Below are 17886 nucleotides of genomic sequence, written 5' to 3'. Positions count from 1 at the left end.
CCAGTGGTGAAGCAGAGGAGTCACTGTCAACCCTGAGTTTTGAGTCAGTCTTTAAATCAAATCAAATGACTTTTTATTGGTCACATACACATGGTTAGCAGATGTTAACGTGAGTGTAGCGAAAGGCTTGTGCTTCTAGTTTCGACAGTGCAATAATATCTAACAAGTAATCTAACAATTCCCCAACAACTACCTAATACACACAAATCTAAAGGGATGGAATAAGAATATGTACATATAAATATATGGATGAGCGATGGCCGAGTGGCATAGGCAAGGTGCAATAGATGGTTTAAGGTACAGCATATGGGATGAGTAATGTAAGATATGTTAACATTATTAAAGTGGCATTGTTTAAAGTGACTAGTGATCCATTTATTAAAGTGGCCAGTGATTTGAGTCTCTATTTAGGCGGCAGCCTCTCTGAGTTAGTGATTGCTGTTTAGCAGTCTGATGGCCTTGAGAAAGAAACTGTTTTTCAGTCTCTTGGTCTCAGCTTTGATGCACCTGTACTGACCTCATCTTCTGGATGTTAGTGGGGTGAACAGGCAGTGGTTCGGGTCGTTGTTGTCCTTGATGATCTTTTTGGCCTTCCTGTGACATCGGGGCTGTAGAGGTGTCTTGGAGGGCAGGTAGTTTTCCCCCGGTGATGCATGTGCAGACAGCACCACCCCCTGGTGGTCTGTGTCAGCACAGAGGGATAGGCCAACGAGTGGCATGCTTCAGTAAGGTTGACTTCAAAGCAATGTACTTCATAGCAATGTACTTCATAGCAATGTACTTCATAGCAATGTACTTCAATCAATTGTACTGCTGAAATGGAATGTCAATCACAGAACACAGATGTGGTGGCAGCTGTAGAGAAGTATTTGGGTATGTCAGATTTGACTTTAGAATAGTTCTATTTATTTATTTTTTACTTCAGGAGAGTTACAGGGTGTGTTGAGTGGTGGTGTTCCGTCCCCCCAGGCCATTGGCATGGTGCAGGAGTAGATAGGGTCAAAGTAGTGGAATTGGGTAGTGGCGTTTATATGATTATTTTTTGATTATATTTTGTGTGTATGTGTGGCACGTAGCTGAGTGGTTAAAGTGTTGGGCAAGTAACCAAAAAGGTTGTGAGTTTGAATCCCCGAGCTGACAAGGTAAAAATCTGTTGTTCTGCCCTTAAACAAGGCACTGTTCCTAGGCTGTCATTGTAAATAAGAATTTGTTCTTAACTGACTTGCCTAGTTAAATAAAATAAAAATGTATATTATAGTCCAGTTGGGGGCGGTAATGCAGTATATTGGATCCCACCTGCTGTTAAACTCAGAAGACGAAGATGGTGTATGCATTATCTTGGCAAAGGAGAAAATGCTCACTAACAGGGATGTAAATTAATGTGTGCAGTTATTTTTTGTTGTTGTTTTTTGCGCTTTGTGCGTATGGAAACTTTCTAGGATATTTTATTTCAGCTCATGAAACATGGGAATAACACTTATGTGTTGCGTTTATGTTTCAGTATTTTTTTTAAATTACGTGTTGTTGAACTGTTTTGAATTATGTGCTTCACTAGTGTTGCGTGTCATGTGTAAACATGGCAAGAATTGCGTAAAAAGGTTTGATGACGCTGACGCTTGAGTTTACTTCCGGTGCATTTCTTCGGGTCAGTTTGGACGTGTGCTGCTAGCAGAAAAATGGCCTTAGACAAGCAAAATGAAGGAAAAATATTGCCTATGGATGAGAATAAAGAAAATACAACGGAAGATGGAATAGGACTGGAGAGTATCCTTTCTAAAGCTATAAAGCTGACCCGGGACCAATATGTAATTTTGCGACACCAGTATTTTTTGGTGGAGGTGGGCTTGCCTAACTGACGTTAGTTAGCTAACGTGATGCCGGAAGGCTAGCGCTACGTGTCCTTAGAAAAGCGGTTTACAGATGTTTTCATTAGAATATTGCTAAAATAATGTTTAAGTAAATTAACATTGTCAACCTGCTACATCCATTACATAATGCAAATCCACTGCTAAAGTATATTTACTGTGATATTTTCTCATGCGCCACTGTGTATGTAACGTTAACTAGCTATAGGTTCCTGTGTGAATGTAGTAGACTGGCCCTTAACGCAGACTCCAGTTCTCCAGATCATCAAGGATTCCCAGCAACAACATGGTTTGCGACACGGGGATTATCAAAGATACAGGTGAGATTAAGGACTGGACTAAATCAGCGAATGGGAGTTTGACAATCATAGACCATACCTTATGTTGGCTCATAGTTACACACTGTAAAATTCACCCATCTCTTTCTCTCTGTCCTAGGGGATACTGCTCCCGGCGCTTGCGTCGTCTGCGCAAGACCCTGGGCTTCAAGTGCGGCAACAGGCACAAGTTCACTGGGAAGAAAGTGACTGTCGAGATGCTCTCTGACAACCGGTACTCTGACAACAGGTAATAGCACCCGATCCCGTTCTTACAACAGTATTAAAGTACAACTGGATTTACAATCCAAATACTTCATGCATGATGTGCATGAAAGCTGCCGGCAACCATCATTTGGTTTTAGAACTACAATCAAAATACTCATAATGCATGGAGTGCCCAGAGAGGCACTAAAATAGCAGCCAGCACTAAAGTTGGTCCAAGTCCCTTGCATATAACAAATCCTCTTTTTAGGTATCTACTGCTGGTACTGATGGAGGCTGAGCGGGCGTGGAGCTACGCCATGCAGCTGAAGCAGGAGGCCAACACAGAGCCCCGCAAGCGCTTCCACCTGCTGTCCCGCCTGCGGAAGGCTGCCAAACACGGAGAGAGGCTGGAGAAGCTGTGTGAGAGCCCTCGTGTGGATGCCAAGACCAAACTGGAAGCACAGGTAGAGTAATGCCCTGACCTGGAGAGTCTGTGACTTTCCCTATTGTTTCACCTTCATTTACTTCAACATGTGGTTCAAATTCTGTGCAAGTGAAGTAACAATTTAACTGAAACTAATATTTAAAGACAAATATTTATCAGTTGAGGAACCAACAGTCTAGGCAGCTGGGCGTGTCCCTTGAGGAAAGAGCGCCTCAGGGCCTTGTCTTTCTAACCTAGTGGAAATAGCTGCTGATGGCCTCTGAATGAATAATAATGAATGCAACTTGTCTGCAGGCCTACACCTCCTACCTGAGTGGCATGGTGCGCTTTGAGCTGCAGGAGTGGAAGGCTGCCATGGAGGCCTTCAACAAGTGCAAGTGAGTCTGACCCTACTATGCTACCTAAAGGCTGTGGTGTGGCCCTTTTTTTTTATTGCTGAGATTTTGATCTAGCGTATTAAGATAATTTCACATGGGGCAAATGAGGCCTCAAGAATGTAGGCTACATTGTATGTTGACAGTTGTCAAGTTGTCTGTTTACAAGATGTACCTACGTGTAGACGTGTGCTTAACATATCCAAACACATTCAGCATATAGCTGTGTTCTCGGACCACCATCTTGCTACTTGTGAACGATAGAAAATTCCATGTGTCTGTATTGTAACCTCTCTCAGGACCATCTATGAGAAGCTGGCCAGTGCCTTTACTGAGGAGCTGGCAGTGCTGTATCACCAGCGTGTGGAGGAGATCTCACCCAACATCCGTTATTGTGCTTACAACATAGGTAGGCGACACATGCATCCTGTCGCTCAGATTGACAGTGGATTGCACTTTAATTTGCATTCACACCTCTCATATCGAGAAAATCACATACACCTTCGTTCAAAAGTTTGGGGTCGCTTAGAAATGTCCTTTTTTTTTTAAGAAAAGTGCTTTTTTTACCATTAAAATAAATTAACATTTATCAGAAATACACTATAGACATTGTTAATGTTGTACGGAAAGGCGAATCTAAGTTTGAGGTGTTCAGATCACAAAGGACATTCGTGAGATGCAGAAAAGATGCTGGAGGAGTGCTTGATGCCATCTGTCAATAATGGTGGAGGCAATGTGATGGTCTGGGGGTGCTTTGGTGGTGATAAAGTGGGAGATTTGCAAAGGGTAAAATGGATCTTGAAGAAGGAAGGCTATCACTCCATTTTGCAACGCCATGCCAGACCCTGTGGACGGTGCTTAATTGGAGCCAATTTCCTCCTACAGCAGGACAATGACCCAAAGCACAGCTCCAAACTGCAGTAACCATTTAGGGAAGAAGCAGTCAGCTGTCATTCTGTCTATAATGGAGTAGCCAGCACAGTCACTGGATCTCAACCCCATTGAGTGGTTGTGGAAGCAGCTTGACCGTATGGTATGTAAGAAGTGCCCTTCAAGCCAATCCAACTTGTGAGAGGTGATTCAGGAAGCATGGTGCGAAATCTCTTCAGGTTACCTCAACAAATTTAGAATGCCAAAGGTCTGCAAGGCTGTAATTGCTGCAAATGGAGGATTCTTTGACGAAAGCAACGTTTGAAGGGCACAATCATTATTTGTCACCTTGTCAACAACGACTATATTTCCTATTCATTTTGCAATTCATTTCATGTATGTTTTCATGGAAAACAAGGACATTTCTAAGTGACCCCAAACCTTTGAATGGAAGTATATGCATTCTACTGCTTCTCTCTTTCCCACACACACACACAACTCCTTCCTGTTCATTTGACTGGTCCTGAACAACCCTACTCCCCTCTGACTCCAGGTGACCAGAATGCCATGAATGAGCTGATGCAGATGAGGCTCAGTGCAGGAGGAGGAGGGGGCATGATGGCTGAGAAACTAGAGGTCAGTGTGTGGGGTCCCTCTCACTGTAAAACACATGCATGGTAACTACTAATTTACTACTGGAAAGTAGGGCCATACATCTGTCCCTACATCTATATTTTGCTTGTTAGTGCAGAGAGAATAACTTTGTTCCATTGTCCGTACTGTTATACCACTTAGAATGCAGGCCCAAGACATTGCTCTCTTTATCAGTAGTAGGCTAGTGTGGATGTTGGAACAGACCTGTCTTATGTAGCATACTGTTGAATGATTATGGTATTGTTCCAGGCCCTGATCACACAGACGAGAGCCAAGCAGGCAGCCACAATGAGCGAGGTGGAGTGGCGAGGCCGAACGGTGCCCGTCAAGATCGACAAGGCCCGCATCTTCCTGCTGGGCCTGGGAGACAACGAGGCCGCCATCGCCCAGGTCAGTGACCTTAAGAGGGGACTAGTCACATTATCACACTGCTGAGCCAAAGCAGAACTTGACTGTTCTGGTTTCGCATCCACCGCAGTTGCTTGAAAGGACCATGTGAAAATAAAATATCTGAGCCGGCACGGTATGATTCAGGTCAGCACGGTAGTGTTAAAAGGAGGGCTCGAACATTAACGATTGTCCTCTTGTCTGGGACAAGCAACAACAACAAGTCGGACAAGCAGAATATAGATTTGTTGTCCGGCTGGACAAATAATTTGCACGTCAAACAATTGCTCAGATTCTAATTTAATCTAAGCGTCTTCTAGATGTGTTGTCTCACGCACCGTTTTCCCGATCTCTGCAGAGAGCATCTGAGTAGAAATATTGTATTGCGTTGACAGGCACGAGCTGTCTTTCAATCACCCGCGGTTGCAAGGTGCACTTTTTGAGATCACCCTGTGAGCATTTGTTTATTCCTTGCTAGCTAGTGAGTTATTTGCCCAGTTGTTCTTGGTCAGCAAACAGGGTTTGTACGGTCAGAAAAACATGTGCATTACCTGTGTGCAAGTGGGCCGTTGCCCGAGAGCGATGGAGACATGGCAGCATGTAGCCTATAAAATAATGATAGACAACAGACTAACTAGTGAGGGAAATTATGTTAAACCCTACTCATGTTCATTCTCTGCCTCTTCCGACATGCTTATCAGTCACCTTTTTTGGCTTAGGGTGTTAAAGGCCTTTTTATTTTTTGGGGGGGAGGGGCAGTAACTTGAGCTTTCAGACAAGTCAAGAAACTGTCCAACTGACAAGTGGCTTAATGTTAATGTCAAGCTCTGAAAAGTTTTGCTGTTCTGCTTGGACACCTCTGCTTCATTATGGGCTAGTGTGAAGTAGCTATGGGGCCTATGAACCTATGAGCCTAGTGAACAAGGATGCCTTATGAACTCGAGAATCTGTTTGTGAACAGGGGTTTAGTGGCACAGCCTAGTCGGTGCTCTTTCTTTAGCAGTATCAAGCTGTTATCAACCAGTCTGTAGTGAGAGGTTACCCTAAAGGCAGGTCGGGAGTCCCAACGGTGGCTATCGTCTCGTGTCGTTCACCTTGGGACTCAGTAGGTGGCGTTCGATCCACTACAGCTCACTGACAGGTGTCTCTTGTCAGACGCTTCTTACCTTCCCTGTCGGTCTTCCTGTCGACCTTCCTCTTCCACCCTGCGGCCACACCAGTCACACCCACCTGCACTTGGCTCTGGCATGCTGCCGCTCGTGCTGTCAAACTGCATTCCATGCATAGCAACTCACATGGCTACACCCATCAGCCCTAGTGTCTATGGACAGACTAGCATCGGAGCGAAATGGTTATCAGTTTGGGAGTGGGACCATCGTTTCTGTTAGATGTAGCATTACATGTAATTGTTGTGCTTACACTTTTGAAGTAAGGCTGAATTTGGGTCTGGTCATAAATTACCCTCATACCTGTCCACAACCAGTTGTATCCAAATTAGCTTTTTGAGTTGAGGGTTAACATTTCATGCACTTTGATCTGTAATTGATATGTCAGTCAATGATTCTGTTACGTTTATGGGAAGGTACCATTTTGATGTGGGGAACACAAGGGTTCAGAACCAGTTGGACCATAATACCTTTCCCCCTATGGCTGCCTCTACTTCTACACTCCCCTTTTATCTACCTCAGTTGTCTAAAGTTATGGCCCATTTTATACAGAGAAATTGCTATCGTAGACAATGTAACCAATCACAACCCTCCTTTTACTTGTATCATTGCACATCCTGCAAATCACCAGTGGAGTGACAATTTTGAATCCATTTTCACATTCACTATGTTGGTAATGCTTACAAAGTCTAAAAGTAGCATTGATCCCACTCTGATATGCCTGTGGAGTATATTATGTTCAACAGTTTATATAGAATATCTAAACATTTCATTATTCATGTTTCTATATTTCAATATTCATAAATGTATGAACATTAAAATACTATTTCAGAGCAAGCGGTAAAGCTTCATTTGACATACGTTTTTGCTTTGTAGCACACAAATGAAACATTATGGAATCTTAAAAGGAGGCCTGGGTAAGGTTAAAATGTCATATGGCAACTATTTTATTATTTCTCATTTCCGCATTTTATAATTGACATTTGTATCTGTCCTTCCTCCAAAGGACTTCTGTGGGTTACATTTGTCTGGGTACGTGAGGAATCCCTCAACCATTCCAACGGAACTGCCATTTAAGGCCATGCGCAAGCCCTAGGGGACATACTGAAGAAGGATGCGCCATCCCTCTCTCTGTGAAAGCACAGAAGACACCAGACTGGTTCTCCCAGTCCTTTTAGGGGCTAGGTGTTTCCAGGGTGGTGGCACTGGTTTGTGTGTCACCACAAGACACCCTCACTACATGCTGGATGGATAGGAGTGAATGTTACTTCATTGTCTGCCCACTACGAATTTGTGTTCAATGGCAACTCTCACAGCTTCTCATTTTCATTATCTCCAGCACAGTAACATTTACATATGTGAAAATGGTGGATTTCTACTTTTTGTAGAAAAATATATTATGTTAACACATTCTACCCGATGACATTAAACGTTACATTTGAAAAACACTGATTTTCAAACACTGATATTCATGGTGACGTGGGGAGCAAGAAAATGCCATCCCTCTGGCTAGAAACTTGTTAAAGGATTATTATTATTTTTTTTTTTTTTAAATGATATATATATTTTTTTATCCTACCCTGTGTGTGTCACACGGTAGGTTTCCATCCAATTGGCGACATAATTTGATGCGGATATTCCAAAATCCACAAAACGGACTTTGAAAAATCAGTGTGTGACGATGTAATGCACACAATGTACCTTCTCTCTTACATTCATGTACCGGGGAAAATGTTGAAAGTTAAATGTGTTTCAATCACATTTTCAACTGTCTCAAACTGTTGCGTTTTTAAATTTTACCTTAATTTTACTAGGCAAGTCAGTTAAGAACAAATTCTTATTTTCAATCACTGCCTAGGAACAGTGGGTTAACTGCATGTTCAGGGGCAGAACGACAGATTTGTACCTTGTCAGCTCGGGGATTCGAACTTGCAACCTTTCGGTTACTAGTCCAATGCTCTAACCACTAGGCTACCCTGCCGCGTTAAATAGCAAATGTCCCAACTCTGGTCAGATACACTGTGTCGGGTTGGGCGTAATCCAGATTTTCACAGTCTACTGTTTCTGTACCATACCGGGGTATACGGTAGTAACGAAAGTGCACACAAGGGCCACGAAATATTTTTAAAAGTTTAAGTAGTTAGAATTTTATTTTATTTTTTCGCACAACAATTTAGGCAACTGGGATGTTGATCACGGAAAGGATTGAATGTCTGTGCTGTAAACCAGAAGCGGGATCTTTACATCTAGCCGCCAGATGTCAAGTTAGCAAACCAAATGCATAGCTGGAGCCTGTAGCTTTCTAATAGTTGTTGTTATAAGCAGGAGCGTAGCGTGCACCCTCGTACACATAAAAAACATTTGAAGTGTGCAGGTGCGTGCTATGCCCCTGTTTTAAAACGAAATCATACCGCCGGTATGTCGAAATACCCCGGTATACTGTCTAACCGGTATACCGCCCAAGCCTAACAGTGCGGGTAGGCTACTCAACATGACGCAAATAAGAGCTCAAATATCTTTATTGTCAAATGGCAGTCGAGCATTGATCAGTATGTCACCAGAATAAGTTCCTCAATTTATTGGAAAGGTGCATCAGCATCACTGTGCACTTTCACCACCCTGTGAAGTTAATCGGAAATGATTTAAACTGCCTAGCTTACTAAACTGCATGGTTTCCCGGAGTTGTCGTGGGACGACCACACACCATATCATCTCGTGACTCCAGTATAATGTCAATATTTGTGCATTTTAAGGAGTTTCCTCCACCATTTCTCACACAATTAATTTTGCAGACACAAAAAGATCCCACCATGTCAAATGAACACTATCTTTCGGCATATATAAAATTGTACTGAAACCTTCATCGGTTTCAACACAGCTGTTGTGATTTTAAAAATATATATTTATACAGTTACTTTACCCGCATAACTGGATGGAAACGTGCTGAAGGGTAAGCATTTTTTTAATGAGATTTTTATATTTTTAAACACATCCATATAAATGTGCCGTTTTCAAATATGTAGACACTGGTATGGTGCTGGAGATGAGGAATTGGAGGTTAAAAAGTGGCAGAATTGTCCATTTAAGTAGAACGCTCCCAATCATTCCCCGTCATGTTTTAGCACTTAAATAATTTTGAGGTATCTTATCCTCTGAAATGGTGTACATGCTTGAGACAAAGTAAATCTCAGGAGATTCGCCAGTGTCTTCTCTTTAGCTGACAAAAACACAAGCAATCATTAGTCAGCAGGTGAATATATAACAAACCATATTTTATTAGCAACATTTTATTTATTTAACAAGGTCACTGCTAAGACGTTCTAACTAGGACATGTGAGTCATTGATGACACGTTTAATCTTTCTGACTCGTCTTCTAAAACGACTGACATTGTTTACGTAAACAATCTAAACCACAACACTTGGCTGCCTCCCAAACCTGCAAGTTAGCCTACTGTAACGTACACAATAAGCCTGTGTTACATCTTGGGTGACAAAGAACAAGGCTTCTCTTTCACATCGGTCCTAAGCTACAGTAACTCTGGGAATGTACCTTCTACAGGAATGTCTACAGCAACCTGCTCTGCTGCATACTTCTCTCTCCCAGTCACAGCCTTTCCCCCGGACCTAGTTTTACACTAATATTTGCATGATTTAATCTGATTGGTACTGTAAGCGAGGCTCTAACAGGCAACCATTTCAAGTATGAGCACACGTGTGAGTAAAATGCTGCCGTAGGTATTTCCGCAGCACAGGGATAGGCAAGATCTCTCTTGCTTATGCCTCACGTCCTCTATCCTCATGTCCTTCTCAATACCCATTGGAGAGGATCAGGGGAGGTATATATGGAAATATGAATTTATATTGTATGTCATATTTCTACTGGATCACCATTTGTCCCCCACAGGCAGCCAATGAGGAGACCAAGGAACGTCTGTACGAGACCCTACTAGCCGAGTGCCGAGACACCATCCAGGCAGTGAGAGAGGAGCTGAAAACCGAAGCGGTAAGTATGACTGACTAACACTGTAAGAGACATGACATTACAGACTGACAAATTTGAGGTTACAGACATGACCGTTAGGGTTCTAGACTGATACATTTGAAGTTACACACATGACCGTTAGGGTTACGAACTGGCCGGGGTTCACATTGATACTTCGGTTTACTGACCTGATGTAGTAAAGTTCATAGGATAAACGGTAACGTGAGTAGGCGGGTGAAGCACTGTACCAGACCCTGTCACTATCTGTCTATGGCTAAATGCTCCCTGACTTCTCAACTCTGCAGAAGCAGCGAGAGAGATCTGATGAAGTCAGTGGAAAGGTGTCCAACCTGCAGTTCCTGCACAGGTAAGAGAGGTCATTCTGTCTGACGTTTTGTCAGAGGATGCAAGGCGACCCGATCTCCTCACCGCATCCTCAACTGTATTGGAGAATGTCCCTCTACCTCAGACTGTCTTCTCCAATGCGTTTTGAGAAGATGAGAAATGCAAGCAAATATGAAATAAGAGCCTATCTGTACATGGGATCAGTCTTTGACCTGTGTTTGTTGTGTGTGTGTGTCCCTCCATAGCTACCTGACCTACATCAAGCTGTGGACGGTGGTGAAGAGGAACGAGAGCATGGCCCACATGCTGCAGGCCAAGCTGAAGGAGCCGCAGACGGACGAGAACAAAAGGGGGCCTCGCCCCCAGGACCTTATCCGTCTCTACGACATCATCCTCCAGGTACGAACACACACCTGGGTTGTATTCAGTAGCCACAAAACGGAAGGAAACAGAGTAAAACAGGGCGGTACTACCTGAGGTCGTCCAATAAAAACCTTTTTTTTAGTTCTGTTGAAAAATGTTTTGCTGTTGTGTGCACTAATGAATACACCTCTAACACAACACGATGTAACATTATGTCTGGCACGTTCCAAATGTCTGTCCTTGTCATCTCATAATGTTACACTAATTGATAGTGAAACTGAATGGTTTGATATTTTCCTGCTTCATAACCACAAAACATCCAAACCATTCATGGAGTTGGAGAAAGTTCAAATACTTCTTATTTACTCAGCATACCCAGGGTCAAGTCCAAAAACTATACTGAACAGAAATATAAACGCAACATGTAAAGTGGTTTCATGAGCTTAAATAAAAGATCCCAGAAATGTTCCATACGTATTTCTCTCAAATTTTGAGTACAAGTTTGTTTACATCCCTGTAAGTGAGCATTTAGCCGAACATCCACCCGACGGGTGTGGTAGATCAAGAAGCTGATTAAACAGCAGGATCATTACACAGATGCACCTTGTTCTGCGGACAATAAAAGGCTACTCTAAAATGTTCAGTTTTGTCATACAACACAATGCCGCAGATGTCTCAAGTTTTTAGAGAGCATGTAATTGGCATGCTGACTGCAGGAATGTCCCCCAGGGCTGTTGCCAGAGATTAGAATTTTCATTTCTTTACCATAAGCCACCTCCAACGTCACTTTAGAAAAAGTGTCAGTATAGGCAACCTGCCTCACAACCACAGGCCCCGTGTAGTAACCAGCCCAGGTCTCCCACATCCGACTTCTTCACCTGCGGGATCGTCTGAGGAGGCCCGCCATTCAACCCTGATGTCAAGCCTGTAGAAATAGGATGTTTCTTTCTGACTCGTTCTAGTTCCATGGTTAAGCCTCTACCCGTGAGTCAGCTTATCCTTGTTGATGTTGCCTCATGACTGTTTCTACAGAGTCTGGCTGAGCTGTCCACCCTGCAGGGGCTGGAGGAAGATCACACGTTCCAGAAGGAGGTGGCCCTGAAGATGCTGGTCTACAAGGCCTACAGGTCAGAGCTCACACCACGGAGGTCACACACTGTGCGCGCACACACCGTCCACACACGCATTCCCACAGGTGTCTCTTCAAACCCTTGATGTATAAGCTAGTAAAGAAATGTCGTGAACTGTGTGTTATCACACACACACTTACTTGCTGGCTTGACCCCTGCCATTTAGCTGTTTCTGATCCGCCTCGGGCCAGAACAGAAGCATACACACCAGTCACTAACGTCCCCGCTTTCTCTCTCTCTCCCCCAGGTGTTTCTTCATAGCCCAGTCGTACGTGCTGGTGAAGAAGTGGAGCGAGGCTCTGGTCCTGTATGAGCGGGTCCTGAAGTACGCCAAGGAGGTCCAGTCCAAGGCTAAGAGCCTCAACAACAGCCTGAAGGTATCAGACACTGACTGTGGCCAGTGTGTAAACGTCCTCTTTAACATGCAGGCTAACTGCCAAGATAAAGGAAACGCTAACATGTTCTTTAATAGGGCGTTGGGGCAACACGAGGCACAACGGCTTCAATGCGCCTACGCGTGGCAGAGATTCTGCAGGTGTCTGGAACTCTATTGGAGGGATGTGATGCCGTTCTTTCCCCCCCGTGAGACATTCCATAATGTGGTGGTGGGAAACGCCGTCTCAGACGCCGCTCCAGATCGCCCATAAGTGTTCAATTGGGTTGATCTGGTGACTGAGACGGCCATGACGCGTGGTTTAAATCATTATCGTGCTCATCGACCCATTCAGTGACCACTCGTGCTACCTGGATGGGACCATTGTCATCCTATGGGGGTATAGCCATGATAGCCAAAATAATGGACTTCCCAGTATTTTTATACATGACCCTAAGCATAATTAACTCGGCACTGTGTGGAAGCACCTGCTTTCAATATACTTTGTATCCCTCATCTATTCAAGTGTTTCCATTATTTTGACTGTTACCTATATCTACAACTCGTTGAAGTCAAATACTATTCATGTTATAGAATCAATTGGCTCTGAGTTTAAACCATGACAATATCCACAAAGTAGGTGTTCTATTATCTTTTTGGGGTGGGGGGTGTCTGTCATTGAAATGGATGCAGGTAGGTAAACATACGTGTTATTCATGATACTCTACTGTGGGACTGTCTAAAAGTGTCGTGGCCTAATGTTTTCTGTCTCCCTTGCCTAAAGGATCTGCCTGATGTGCAGGAGCTGATCACAGAGGTCAACGCTGAGAAATACTCACTTCAGGCGGCAGCCATCTTAGGTGGGTACCCGACTTGCAAGGGCAGCCAATTTGTTTCTATAGGTTAATACCTTTACCTGGGTTAGGCAATTTTCTTTTTATTGACTTTTCTGCCCGACTTGTCATTGTTGTGACCTGACCGGTGTGTGTTTTTGTAAGACTTGTGGTCTCTGGTTTATTTTGCCTGTGTTATGAAGCTGAGGGTGTGTGTTTGTATTTTAGACACGGAGGATGCTCCTGAAGCACCCTCTCAGCAGAAGGTGAAAGACAACACGGTAAGAACAATCAAAATTAGCCTCCCACATCAAAACAAAGTCTCACAGCTACCTACCCCCAATGTGCTTAGCCATAAGTCTAACCTCTCGTGGAGACATTCTGCCTGTAATTACGGTGTTGTTGTTTTTTTCTCACTGGTTATTTGAACAAATAACAATTTCGCAGGGGTTAGCATCTTTTGAATTTTGGAAGGGGACATTCGGATGTAACTTGCAAAGAGAGGGTAGAGCTCCTCGTTCCACCCCTCATTCTAGCATTTCTTGATCTCTTCTCTTAACGTTGACCCAGAACTTAATCTTGCTGCTGACCAATTACGTGAGACTTTAGTTCTGGGTTAACTCTGACTCCTCTGTACCTCTCAAGTTCCAGCCCGGCCACTTTCTGGGCTACTTTCAGATAATGGTGGAGTGAATGAGAAGTGTAGTGAATACTACTGTGTGTTAGTTAGTTAGTTGTGCAGTAGTGAGAGGAAGTAGTGTTGGGAATAGGAGTGTGCCTACCACGGATCATTGCCTTACATGGGCCAGTCTGTGGGAAAGAATACTCCCTGACCTGCCTCAGTCAATACAGGACAGAGCTGGGATGCTGCCTAGCTGACTGACATGGAAAAATGTCAATGTTTGGGTTAAATATCAGGAGGCCTCTGCCAGACATGCTAATAAACTCAGCAAAAAAAGAAACGTCCTCTCACTGTCAACTGCGTTTATTTTCAGCAAACTTAACAGGTGTAGCTATTTGTGTGAACATAAGATTCAACAACTGAGACACAAACTGAACAAGTTCCACAGACATGTGACTAACAAATGGAATAATGTGTCCCTGAACAAAGGGGGGCATCTTTCTGTGTTTCTCAGTCAGTAGGAAGGCCTCTTTAGTGTCCTTAGTTTTCATAACTGTGACCTTAATTGCTTACCGTCTGTAAGCTGTTAGTGTCTTAACGACCGTTCCACAGGTAAATGTTCATTAATTGTTTATGGTTCATTGAACAAGCATGGGAAACAGTGTTTAAACCCTTTACAATGAAGATCTTTGAAGTTATTTGGAGTTTTACTAATTATCTTTGAAAGACAGGGTCCTGACAAAGGCATTTCTTGTTTATATGTCATTGGGTAATCCCACACAGGATTGGGTTTCACTCTTAAATCTGTTATAGAAATGTCATGCTGCTATCATGAGCAGTGCATGTCAACATGGCAGGTATTAGCCGTTCACTACTGAACCTAGTGCTGGTTCATGAAAAATGACCTGCATTGGAACCACAGCATATGTTTTCTGCTAGCTGGCAGACTAGTCAAACCTTATGACAGGTTCAAGTCATTTACTTTTACCAGTCCCTCTTCTCCATCTAATTTGTCTACCCCTTTTGGCTACCACCCCTCTCCATCCAGCCTCTGTGCGAGCGCCTGGAAACCTTCCACCTGGACCCCACCCTGGTGGGGAAGCAGCCCAACCTGGTCCAGTTCCCCCCTGACTTCCAGCCCATCCCCTGTAAGCCCCTCTTCTTTGACCTGGCACTCAACCACGTGGCCTTCCCACCCCTCGACGACAAGGTGGAGCAGAAGGGCAAGGGCGGCCTGACCGGCTACATCAAGGGCATCTTTGGCTTCGGCAGCTAAATCGACTCCCAGGCTTTGGTGAGGCCTTCAGGTTGGAAGCAGCCAGATATTGATAAACAGGCTGAGTGGGTTTCTAGAAAACTGTCATCCATCTGAACTGTGGAGACAATGTCTGTCTGGAAATGGCACCCTGTTTCCTTATGTAGTAGACAATTTGGTCAAAAGTAGTGCACTGCGTAGGGTATAGAGCGCCATTTCGAAATCTACCAGTTTGAGACTTCATGTTCTAGAGGTTTCCTGCCTTGTTTGTTCCCTTCAACAACCCCCAACACACTTTTACAGAGGGAAACAAACCCAATTGACTTATCTTGAATTATTTTCATTTTCAACTCTTAAAAGCGCTTTCGTGTACCCAGTCTCAATGTCAGTATACAGGAGGGAGGGAGAGTAAGTGTTGTATCAATCACTATCAAACAGGAGAAACCGTATAAATGCAGCCCACAGGGTAAATCCACGACCAAGCCGTGATGTCTCGTAACACACTCGTTTCTGATCGTGGATTTACCACGATCAGTCAAAAATTCTATCACCTCTGTATTGCCTCCAATTTCTTATGACTTTAATATCTAGATTGTGAGACAAGTTCTCAATGTAGAGAATAATGTATGCGTCTGTCTTGTCCTGCACGCCGTTGTGGGACCAATACATCTCTGCATGGTTGACAGTTAAAGTTAGACTAGACATCAGGATTGAAATTCCTTATACAACAATGGGGTTCAGTGGCCAATGACTTTATATTCGGTACAGGAAAGGACTCCAATGTGTTTATGTTCTCTAATGAATAGACTTTTTAAAACATTTGTAACTTCTGTGTGTGACAAAAGACAGAATGACCTTTGGGGTCAAAGGTGACTGCTTAGGATTCCTTTTCGCCTCACCCCCGAAAGTATGAGGCAGCATTCATGAACTTCTGTCAAAAACAACCCTAGTATGTCTAGAAATACAGTATTTTAGTACATACTACTTCATTGTATCAGTTAGCTCTTATTCCAATAGATTTTAAATGGGAGGGAGCGGCACCCTTTTTGAGTGCCTAACACCTCTTCAGCTTTTTCGGTACCAAAGCCAGTTCTGTAATCAAGAGTCTTTAGCTATTCAACGGACCTCACATTTGCATTTGCCTATGATGACTGTGTTCTCCACTACAGGTTGTCAATTTACCTTCTGTCCTCTCTTCAATCGAAGTCTTTGTTTTCTCTTTAATTCAGGGTGATATAGGTCTTGTACCTTCTTATTTCAATGCTTTTTTTGTTTCTCAATGTGGTCATGTATTAATGAACAGGATTTGGGTCAGATGCATGTTGGGATGGTTTCACGCATCGTCACCCAAGATGCCCAAAAAATGATTTCTGTAAACATGATTTGAAAACTAAGTGGAGTATTGAAGAGAGAATTTGGACATGAATTATTTTCCAGACTTCTAATTAAAAAGAGACATTTGCGGCAAACGTGATCAGACTTTGTCCTTTTTTTTCTCATGACTAACTTCTAACTTGTTTCAAGATGTTATAACTTGTCTTTTTGTCATTTTCACTCACACTTGTTTAATTTGACTGATACTGACTTTATACTGTAGCTTAGCTTCAATTGACAACCTCTATTACACAGACTTTATAAATCTGCTATTACAATGAAGTAATAAGGCACGAGGGGGTGTGTTTTATGGCTAATATAGCACGGCTAAAGGCTGTTCTTAGGTGCAATGTGGAGTGCCCGGATACAGCCCTAAGCTGTGGTATGTAGGCCATAAACCACAAACCCCTGAGGTGCCGTATTTCTATAAAATGGTTACCAACTTAATTAGAGCAGTGAAAATAAACATGTTGTCCTACTCATTGTATACGGTCTGATACGCCACGGCTGTCAACCAATCAAATCAAATGTATTTATATAGCCCTTCGTACATCAGCGGATATCTCAAAGTGCTGTACAGAATCCAAGCCTAAAACCCCAAACGGCAAGCAATGCAGGTGTAGAAGCACGGTGGCTAGGAAAAACTCCTTAGGAAGGCCAAAACCTAGGAAGAAACCTAGAGGAACCAGGCTATGTGGGGTGGCCAGTCCTCTTCTGGCTGTGCCGGGTGGAGATTATAACAGAACATGACCAAGATGTTAAAATGTTCATAAATGACCAGCATGGTCGAATAATAATAAGGCAGAACAGTTGAAACTGGAGCAGCAGCACAGCCAGGTGGACTGGGGACAGCAAGGAGTCATGTCAGGTAGTCCTGGGGCATGGTCCTAGGGCTCAGGTCCTCCGAGAGAGAGAAAGAGAGGAGAGAATTAGAGAACGCACACTTAGATTCACACAGGACACCGAATAGGACAGGAGAAGTACTCCAGATATAACAAACTGACCCTAGCCCCCCTACACAAACTACTGCAGCAATCAGCATTCAGGGCTTGAACCACAGTTTTATAGTAGTGCTTTTGGCACTCCCACAGTCTATTAGTGTAGTTTCATGATCATAGGCTCTTGTGTGGGTGTGTGTGAGCAGCATGAGATGCCTGTGCTGGGTGTGTTTTTGTTCCAGGCAGATATAACTTTCAAAGCTAACCAGCCTCTTCCCACCACTTAACATTGTTCCCTTGATCCCTTCTCGGTAACTGACAGCTGGGCTCTGTCATCACGAGCCGGTATGTGCCTTCCACCACGCACACTTCAGACCCCATCAAA

At 43.5% G+C, this 17886-nt stretch overlaps 1 protein-coding gene across 1 annotated transcript; it reads left to right on the top strand.

Moving 5' to 3' along the window:
* Positions 1-1606: 1606 nt before the first annotated feature.
* On the top strand, positions 1607-16663 carry srp68 (signal recognition particle 68). Its single transcript, XM_046331023.1, has 16 exons — positions 1607-1764; positions 2119-2185; positions 2304-2432; positions 2658-2853; positions 3129-3211; positions 3508-3617; positions 4632-4714; positions 4982-5122; positions 10191-10289; positions 10574-10635; positions 10859-11012; positions 12009-12103; positions 12354-12483; positions 13264-13339; positions 13541-13593; positions 14983-16663. The coding sequence occupies exons 1-16, from the start codon at positions 1677-1679 to the stop codon at positions 15208-15210; spliced, it is 1794 nt and encodes a 597-aa protein (XP_046186979.1). The 5' UTR covers positions 1607-1676; the 3' UTR covers positions 15211-16663.
* The last annotated feature ends 1223 nt before the right edge of the window (positions 16664-17886 follow it).

Source organism: Oncorhynchus gorbuscha, linkage group LG26, assembly GCF_021184085.1.
Source record: "Oncorhynchus gorbuscha isolate QuinsamMale2020 ecotype Even-year linkage group LG26, OgorEven_v1.0, whole genome shotgun sequence".
Taxonomy (NCBI): Eukaryota; Metazoa; Chordata; class Actinopteri; order Salmoniformes; family Salmonidae; genus Oncorhynchus; species Oncorhynchus gorbuscha.
This window is presented reverse-complemented; position numbering and strand designations above follow the sequence as displayed.

Bases quoted from the DNA above. Each gene is read 5' to 3' on its own strand.
- srp68 (XM_046331023.1), top strand. From the start codon at position 1,677: ATGGCCTTAGACAAGCAAAATGAAGGAAAAATATTGCCTATGGATGAG. The intron at 4,715-4,981 runs GTCAGTGTGTGG...GTATTGTTCCAG, and splicing joins TGATGGCTGAGAAACTAGAG to GCCCTGATCACACAGACGAG. The intron at 10,290-10,573 runs GTAAGTATGACT...TCAACTCTGCAG, and splicing joins AGGAGCTGAAAACCGAAGCG to AAGCAGCGAGAGAGATCTGA.